The sequence below is a fragment of the Monodelphis domestica genome, chromosome 8, assembly GCF_027887165.1.
Source record: "Monodelphis domestica isolate mMonDom1 chromosome 8, mMonDom1.pri, whole genome shotgun sequence".
NCBI classification, from domain to species: Eukaryota; Metazoa; Chordata; class Mammalia; order Didelphimorphia; family Didelphidae; genus Monodelphis; species Monodelphis domestica.
In genome coordinates this window covers 208,051,777-208,061,868 of record NC_077234.1, presented here as the reverse complement: position 1 = coordinate 208,061,868, position 10,092 = coordinate 208,051,777, and the positions used below count along the sequence as shown (strand labels likewise).

General features: G+C 34.6%; 1 protein-coding gene across 2 annotated transcripts in view; it reads right to left on the bottom strand.

The window, feature by feature from the left end:
- Positions 1 to 6,106: 6,106 nt before the first annotated feature.
- GABRG3 (gamma-aminobutyric acid type A receptor subunit gamma3) overlaps positions 6,107 to 10,092 on the bottom strand; it is a 926,944-nt gene continuing 922,958 nt past the window's right edge. For both annotated transcript variants that reach the window (XM_056807076.1, XM_056807075.1), the window contains one exon: positions 6,107 to 7,934. In XM_056807076.1, coding sequence (XP_056663054.1) covers positions 7,656 to 7,934 — 279 coding nt within the window. In that variant the 3' untranslated portion in view covers positions 6,107 to 7,655. The remainder of the gene's footprint in view (positions 7,935 to 10,092) is intronic.

Genomic DNA, 10,092 nt, shown 5'->3' with positions numbered 1-10,092 from the left:
ATTGGAGGATAAAGAAATGTTTACTAATGGGAAATTTAAATAAAATGAAAAAATATGAGAAACAAAATACTGTAGGATACAAGTTAAAGCTGTTCGAGGAACTCTCCCTTATTCCTCGGGGTCCACTTTGTGGGACTCCTATGTATATCTAGCATCATTTGGTGGATCTCTCCTTGTCCATTAGTTCTATAAGAACATAATCTCCTTGAACAGAATCTATTTAATTTTATCATTGCATTTATAGCATACTCATATGTCTTAGTTTCTTCATCTATAAAAGGATGGGGTCAGATGCTCTCTAAGGTTTCTTCAAGCTCTAAATCTAGGACTACTTTATTGGGTATAATTACTGCTCTGTGTTCGATCATTGTTTTGTTGTTGCATTTAAAATATTTGTATGTAATGAGGGATTTTTGTTTGTTTTCAATTGGTAGAGATGAGAAGGAGGGCTTTGGGAGGGACACAGCATAAATGTGTAAAAAACAAGTAAATGTATATAAAAATAAGTAAATTTATTTTAATAAAAGACAATTAGAAAAACATTCTTTTTCTATTCTTGTTTATAAGCAAATACCATGGAAGGTATATACCATGGAAGAATATATCATGAAGCCAGCTCCTATTAAGACCAAGACCAGACATATAACCTGAGGCATATAATCTCTTTTAATCAAAATGGAATGAGTAAAAATGTCAGAACCACTTAGTCTTCAGAAGTACCTAAAGTTTTTTTTTTTACTTATCTATGTTTCTATTTCTCCCAGAAATAATGACATATTCAATTAGGTCTATCTCTTGCCTATCATCCCTGGACATTAGCAAGGATATCAGGGCAAACATATTCTTCTCCTCTGTTGATAGAAATATATTCCTCTAATGAAAGATCAGTGAAGTTGAGATCAGATCAGTGCTCTAAACTAAGGGCTGTTCTTGACAGGTTCCATGGAAAAGACTAAATTAATCACAGAAATACCTCAGATTTACTAAATGACACAGTTAGCAGCTAACGTTAATTATTTAGTTGTTATATGAGAGTTAGACTGAGAGAAATAAAAATCAACAATTTATACCTGTCAATCTTAAATAGGTTGTAAGGAGCTAATAAAATAAATATTGGCTAAATATATTTTCTAGGTTTTAATTTTTTTCTTTAATTTAATACTTCTATAAACAAAGAACCAAACAACCCTCATTTCTCTATATATTTTTAAACTTTAGGATCGAAAACCATATGATCTAAGACAATATTTATGATCTAGGTGTCTTTCTATTGGTTGTTCATCCTCTCCCCATATCTGGAATATACTTTCTCTTCATCTCTACTTCTAAGAATCTCTTGCTTTCTTAAATGTTCAAACACTACATTCTGCATTAGGAATTTCCTGAATTCTCATCTCCAGCACTTAGTGTTTTCTCCCCCCAAATACTTTATATATTTTTGTGTGTATGTATGCAATATGTTTATCTGTGATCTCCTGTTATAAGCCCCCTGAGGGCAGGGACTATTAGAATTCATGGGGAATGTGGAAGTATCTTTGTGCTTCCAAGATTTAGCACAATACACCTTTCATATACAAGGTGCTTAGTAGATATTGACTTCTAATGAAAGAACATCAGTTAATTCCTAAGGTCCTGTCAGACTTTCAATTTAAGATCTTCCCATAAGTCACTTGAAGGGGATAAGAGTTTGTTTGTTTGCATGACAGATTTGGGAACCTGGCCTTGTTTCTATGATTTCTACAATGTCTTATTAGACACTAGTTCACTAGTTGTATTCAGCATGTTCTATCTTGGTCATATCTACTCAGGAATCTGATTTCTTTCTGGTTTCTTCAAGATTCCAGTAATCTTGAATAGGACAGAAATCCAAGTCTTCAGTGTCCCATTCATCTGAGATCTAAAGAGTGAAATCAGAATTTTAGTATAAAGGAAGCCTCACTTTTTAAAATATAAAGCTATACCTGACTTCATGCCCATTTCCTAACCCCTATTTCTAAGATAAATTTTCACAATTACATTATCAGCAAAATCTCTGGAAACCAAAAAACACTATTTCAGGATCATCAAACCAAGTTCACAAAGAAAAACCAACTGAAATAGCTGACAATGCTTCATTTAGGGAACTTGCCTTTCAACAGTTCTCCATAATAGAATACAAAAAGAAAAGAGAAGGCAGAAAATGTGTTCTTCTTATCATAACTTCCACATAACTATGGAGTCAGTATTATGTGCCTTACCCCCTTTTCTGTCTCGCTCAAGCACTTCTGGCTGACTGACCCTTTCATAGTGAAACATTCCTCATGGAATTGTGGTAACCATCAGTCTGGGAATGGTTTGGCTACTCAACATCTCTTCCTGTTCCATAGGCCGCTGTGGAGGAAGATGATGAAGTCCTGTTCTGAGGAGTGAGTATTAGAGTTTGTAAGAAGCATCTTCTCCCTAGATAAAGACAGCTCTGGGACAAAGTTTTACAGAATCATTTTCATTCGCATTAGGAAGAGATCCTCAGGCTATTATTTATGTATTCATCTCCCTTTTTGAAACAATAAGGGAGCCAGATTAATTATATTTTCAAGATTCTTACCTCATGATTTTAGAGATTACTAATTATAAAGGAATATATTTTCCTATAGGAAGACTCATCTATATCAACTCTTGGGACTCAAAGCCTTGTACATTTCCCCTACTTCCTTTTTGCCAAGGAATGCCACTGATTGGCCATACTTGGTTGTATACTTTAAGTAAGCTATAAAACGCAAATCAATACTCTAAGGAGTTGACACTAATACCATTCTGAGCAATCCTTAGCATGCTAAGAAATCTTAATCCCCCCCTTTTTTAGTTTGTCTGCTCACTTTTTGACCCAGTCTTGTAGACCTCATAGAACATGAGTTTCTCTTGTGACTCCTCATGGAACCCATACTGGGAAACTCTCACAACACTACTTTAATTATATAGTATTTTAGAGAAAGAAAGAAAAAAACTTGAGAAATTTATATCCTGGCTGCAAGATTATTCAGATTAAAATAGTTTTATCTTAAATGATCTATATCAGCCTACATATCATCTGCTATGTCGATTCATTTTGTTGGCTGGTTTATCTTTAAGTAATGCCAAAAGATCTCCTTGTGGCATGAAAAGCTGATGCCTTTGCTTGCTTCAAAGAAGAAACAAATCAAATTCTTTATTTTCTGGACAAATAGCTATTGAAATTCCTCCTCTCTATTCTCCCCACCCCTCAATTGCTTTCAACATAATACAGATGATGGAGGAATTTTATTTTTTCTTTGTCTGGAAAAAAATAGGAGATGATATTACTAACAAATAATATTTGTAAACCTTTGCTTTCTGTTTTAGTATGAATTCTAAGGCAGAAGAGTGGCAAAGACTAGGCAATTGAAATTAAGTGAATTGCTCAGGGTAAGTGACTAAGGCCTGATTTGAAACCAGGTCCTCCTGACTCTAGGCCTGGTGCTCTATCCACTGTGCAAACAGTTTGCTCACCTTATGTCTAATTTTTATGCCAAATGAAATTTGGTTTAAACCTCTTTTGCATTAAAAAGGAATATAAACTCCTTGAGGTCTGGGATTAAAAAATAACTTTGGATTTCCCATATCCTAGCACATATAAGGTATTTAATAAATGCTTGTTGAATTGAATTAATCCTTTAATTCCTTAAGATGTATAAATACGCATACACATATGCACACATATAAATACATATGATTTTGTTTCTGGCTTGTTGAAAACAGGACCAGTGTTGGTACATTAGAAAACAATAATTCCTTTGATGGTGATTAATTTAGTTTAAGGGAGGAGATTATTTAGAGGGTTAAAATCTAAGTTGTGCCACTTATTAAATAAGTCAATTCCCTTCTCTGGGCCTTAGTTTCCTCATCTATTCAATGATGGTAGAGTTTGGGATCAGTAATTATTTGCTATCTTCTAGTTCCAAATTCTATAGAACTCTAATCCGAAGTAAACTTTTGAATATATCTAAAAATGTTGCTTCATTACAACCATCAGCAGGCTGGTTTCTGAAAGGTCTCTATTCCATTCTTCTGGTTCGGGGCTGGGTAGAAGCTTTGCTTCTTAGTTATTAAAGAAATACTGTGCATATTTGAAAGCTTCTTTCTGCAATCTTCTCCCAAGTGAGTACTTAGCAATTTCCAGTGATGCCATGTATAAATAAATGGTGGTCCTAGTTTAGATTTTGGCCACCCTATTCCATGTCCACTCTCTACCTCTCCTCCTAGATATTTAAGGCAATGGCAGAACATGGTCTAGGCAGTAAGGCTGACTCTGAAGGAGAGATAAAGACACTGTATGCCTTTATAATGCCAAGCACCTAGGAAATATCTCTACAAATACAGAACTGCCACCTCAAATACTTTCTTCCGGCAGGTCACCAAGACACTCTATAATAAGGAAAATCTATTCTAGAATTTTACTATCTTATAAATACATGTGCATTAGATCACTTCAACAGTCAATCTTGAGAGAGAAAAAAGTAATTCAATTGAGTGGGGCTTTATCCTACTCACAGCACCCCCCTCCCATCATTTTTCACCTAAAAGGCCAGCTAGATGCTTTACTTGGCATACCATAGGTCTTTGCTCCATTCTATTTTTTAAAAATTATATGATTAATTTCAATACATGAAATAGCACATACTGTATTGTAAAGCTCCATAGAAATCTGACTGAAGACAGATGGACAAAATGTGCACTTAAGGGACTCATGTAGTTCTTTTGATTCAGGAGTAAAAAAGCATTTTATCAAGTCTAGAGGCTGATAATTATATGATCAAAATTATGTATCAATGGGGAGATTAGCACTAATACAAATGGCTCATTTAAAGATATTAACACTGTACTTTGGTCTAGAGTCTCAGTGTCATATAGAGATAGAAAAAAAAGTTTTAGTTGATTAAGATCTATCTGTTCATTTTCTTAGAAAACAGGTAAAAGAAACACAAATTTTTAGACATCCTCAACCTTCCAAAGAGTGACAAGAATATATTGAAGGTACTATATATTGTTAGTGGGGGGAAAGTTACAAGCAAAAATATTCATGAATGGATAAGGAGAAACCAATGTATGTGGTATAAAATTTAGTGACTCTTTCATCTATTGAAAACCTAAGAGTTCTTTAGACTCATCTCCCAGAAAAGAGGGCTCCTTATGTGACAATCTTTTTCAGGAACTGGCAGTATTTTGTAAAGTAGATGTGAATGCATATTATTTCATCTAGTTATTCCCCACTGATATTTTCATCTTCTTGGCCTCTCTTCTCCATTTAATCCCACTTTATTTCAATATTCTACCAAACAAATTCATATTAAGAAAGGAGATCATTATTCAAGCCATTTCTGTGAAGGGATAGGAGGCTGGGAAAGATTTCTTTATTTCAAAGTTATGAGTTACCAAGTGAATATTTTTTTTTCTCCACAATGGAGAACTCCACCTACTCTTCTTACCATCACAAAACTCCTTTTCAACTAGTCCAGGTTGGCATTACTCTCATAACAATGAGAGTGAATTGAGTGAACTCTCATCAATGGATATAGTTGACTTGACTAGCTGGCAAACAGGAACCACTTGCTTTTTGACAATCTGTGTTAATGCTATAAAGCAAATCTTAAATCGTAATACTCTAAAATAAAATCAAATTAGTGCTTTTCTTTGTGTGAAGAAAAACCTCCTTACAATTCTGGATTCCAGGAAGTAATATAAAAAAAGAAATTCACAGATAGTCAATACACTTCACTTATACCAACATATTCTGTCTACTCTTCCATCAAACTTTTTGTTGGAATGGCGAATTACAAATTTTCTACTTTGCTAAATAATAAGCAACTAGAAAATCATGAGAGAAGAAAATAGAAAAAGAGGAAGAAAAACACTATTTCTGAAAATGCTTGAAATTAGATAAGTAAATCCTGAAAAAAAAATGTTCATGCTTCATCTATATACTCATTTTTTTTCATTCTCCTAAGAATATCTTTGAAGTTCTTAAGCAACCATGCAAAGAAGAATCAAACTTTTTACCATTCTATACATTTTATTTCTACTAGCTGGTACCACCTGACTATTTTGCTGATAATTTTTATTCTGTTGATATTGACTTCCCTCCACTGCCCATTTAAACTGCTAAAAGTCTCTACAGTAGGAAAATACATCAATTTCTTTTAAAATAGCTTATGCTTTTGTACTGATTTCAATTCACATTTCATGTGATCAGGGAAGCCCTACGGTGCTTTCTTTAAACATTTTTATTAGACCATTACCAACTGACAAGACTTTCTTTTAAAAAAGGTACACTTGAAAAGTGTCAAGAAATATTCTGGTCAAAACAAAGATTCAGAGAAAAATGCCAAAATAAAGTTGGGTTTATCTTTTACAAAATAGTTATAAATTATAGAATTCTCTTTGGGATGTTGCTGCTTGACTTTCTTTCAAAAGTATAAAATACTTTTTCTTAGCCAAAGAATATACTTGTTTGATACTTACCAACTATGAATCTTTCTTTGTTTTTGTTTTGCTTTTGAATTTGTGCTAATTTTAATTTTAAAAATAAATTCATTAGTGATTGAGCATATTTTGAAGATGGAAGCCACATTTCTCACTCACTGTAAAGTAAAATTTGAAAAGGATTTGTGTGTGTGTGTGTGTGTGTGCGTGTGTGCACCTTATTTTGTGTTTTAGCAAGATGAAGAAATGTTCAGGTGCCTTTTACTATCAAATAGTGACAGACTTTTGCTCCATGCAAAAGCACAGGCCAATTACAATGAGGCTCAACAAGCTGCAATATCCTGCTCTTTACCTCTTTGATGAACTGGTCTTATTCCAGTTGAAAAGAGGAAAGAAAATGCCTTTAAAATGCATTCTAAGAAATATTTCAGATTGTCTACTTCTTTGATTTCGACAAATGGAGGAGTTTGAAAATTCCACTTTTTCTTTCTCAAAGTAGTATCTCTGACAGATGTGTGAGAGGGCAGGCACACACGCACACACACACACACACACACACACACACACACACACACACACACACCTTTTCCAACCTTGCCACCTGCTTGATGTTTCATAGTTACTAGACAGATCTTTGGATTTTTGCAATGGTTGTAAAGAGAAAACCCTGGCCCTGTATCACACTGTAACTCACGATGAAGTCAAAGTGCAATGCATTCTGTAGCTAGAGCTGATCTCTCCAGCTTTTCAAATATTCCTAACTCAGAAATGTGGCTTAGCACTGGTGGAAGCTAGTGCGTGAAGATGCAAGGAGAAAAGACAGAGAAGGAAACTCTGGGGGAAACTCTAACTCTATTTGCCTGCGGGTCTTAGAGCTTTCTCTGTTGAGGTGAATCACCAGCTGGCCGAATCTCTGAAAACCATTTTCTAATATCACCAAACTGAGCCAAATTTAGGCAGAATTGGATATTGAAAAGCATCTAGGTATTCCCCACCCCAAAGACCCTTGGGCACACACATAATAAGACCTCGGTGAGGTCTTTTCATGATTCTACATAATGAGTTCTTTCTAATTAGGGATGAACTGACCAGGGTCCTCCTTTGCTACTGAATATTTGCCATTGCTGAAAAGAAAAGAAAAAATGGGAAAATCCTTCAGTCTTCACTAGGACTGGTTGTATTTAAAGATAGAGGTATCCAACCCAGTAAACCAGGTTAAAGAGCAGGAAAGAGGTTGGGAAAAAGACTCGCGAGTAGGAGTCCAGTTCCGCTATGTCTATGTGAATCCGTCCTTTCCTCCAGGAGCCCGATTTGCACTCTTCGTAGCAGCAGAAGAAGCTTTGGCAGTCTTTGCCATCCAGACACTCGTAGACACAAGTATCCTCAAATTCTTGCCAGTACATGGAATTATTCAGAGGAATCACTGTGGGAGGCGGTCTCATATCCAGGACAGAATAGTTCTAGGAATAACACACAAGAGTCAACGTGAGATACAGTTCAAACAGCTTTAGGTGAATCAAACTGTGTGCATGCATGGTGATCAGGCTGAACATGGAAAATTAGCATGCTTATGGCTTGTAGATTTATATACAGATCAATTAAATGCTAGAAACATCTATGAAGCAATCTAGATGAAAAAATCTAAACATTATATGTAAAGAATTGTTATATGTTTAAAATATACATTTTATGTATATATATCTATATATGTATACGGTCATTCCTCAATTGTTCTGTGTATATATGTAGAGAGAGAGAGAGAGAATAATTGGGGAATAACTTGATAAATATTAGTATATGAATACAATGAAATATGATCATGCAATAATAAAAAATATGGAGCATTCTATGAAGAAGATGAGAAGATTGGTATAAAGTGATACATGATAAAAAAAGTAGAGTTTACATAATATCCACACAATGACTACAATGAAGAAAATGAAGCACAAAACTAAAAGAGCACAAAACTTGGGCTAACAACACCTATTGTTCAGATCAACTTGTTTTTATAGTCTAAATGGCATATATATATATATCTAAAACAATTTTTCTGTTTTTATTTTTTAATCAATTACATGTAAAAACAAATTCCCACATAAGATTTCAGAAGTCATATGATCCAAATTATCTCTGTTTCTCCATCCCTCCCCACTCCTGGTGGTGCCAAGTAATTTGATCTAGGTTATACATTTATTATCATGTAAAATATATTTCTCTATTTTTCTTTTAAGTTCATGTTAAGTGAATAGCCCTATAAAGCCAAAAGTCATAAACCTATACCCAAATAAGTGAAAAATTGTATGCTTTCATGTGCATTCCTATTCCAACACTTTTTCTCTTGAGGTAGATAGCATTCTTCAAATGACAAATTCTCTAGCAGGGAAGGTTATGCTTAATTCTTTTGGAACAAAGTATATTGTTAGGGTTTGCTTGAAAAATGTTTGTTAGAAAGTGCCTATTGCATTATTACCAAATGTTTCAATAATAGTTGTTATAAAATAAAAGTTATTTATCTGCTGATTAGATATAGACAGATTGGAAAAGGAGTTCTGGGTAGTTTCAAATAAGAAAAGCGATAGGATCATCATAGTAAAATTCTTAGCAACTTCTCATTAAACTTATAAAGAACCTTTCTAAGATTCAATGAAAGAAAATTGTTACAGGTCTACTGTCCTCATGCATACAGAAATGGTCTAAATATAGATTTAAAAACAACCACCACCACTTAATTTGTCAGATTTTCCAATTCTTTAATTAAATGCTGCTTTTTGTCAGTCTGTCTGTTGGTCAAACTCCCTACATGACACACATTTCTGGCCTAGAAGCTTTGTGAAAGGCTCTCTCTTTAGTGAAGAGCTTGATATCTCAAGGTTATATGACTAAGAAGCAAAAGTGGTGGTAGAATTTATTTTATTAATTAATTTAGACGATTCAGAACATTATTCCTTGGTTACAAGAATCATATTCTTTCCCTCCCTCCTTTCCCCCTAGCCTTCCCATAGCTGATGTGCAATTTCACTAGATTTAACCTATTTCCATGTTGGTGTTTTCATTAGGAGTTTCCATGTTGGTTTTTCATTTAGAGTCTACATCCCCAGCCATATCCCCTTGACCCGTGTATTGAAGCAGTTGTTTTTTCTTCTGTGTTTCTACTCCCACAGTTTTTCCTCTGAATGTGGATAGTGTTCTTTCTCATAGATCCCTCTGGGTTGTTCAGGATCACTGCATTGCCACTAATGGAGAAGTCCATTACATTTGATTGTACCACAGTGTATCAGTCTCTGTGTACAATATTCTCCTGGTTTTGCTCCTCTCACTCTGCATCAATTCCTGGAGGTTGTTCCAGTCTCCATGGAACTCCTTCACTTCCTTTGAGCACAATAGTATTCCATCACCAACATATACCACAATTTGTTCAGCCATTCCCCAATTGGAAGGCAGCCCCTCATTTTCCAATTTTTTGTGGTGGTAGAATTTAAATTTTAAAAAAGGGTTCCAGTTCTCTGTCCCCCTGTGTGTATATTTTGGGGGAGAAGTTTAATCCAAAAAAAAATTCTCCAGTGTCACTAGAGAGGCAGATTAGAAATCATGGACATGTTGAAGTACTGACTCCCTTAC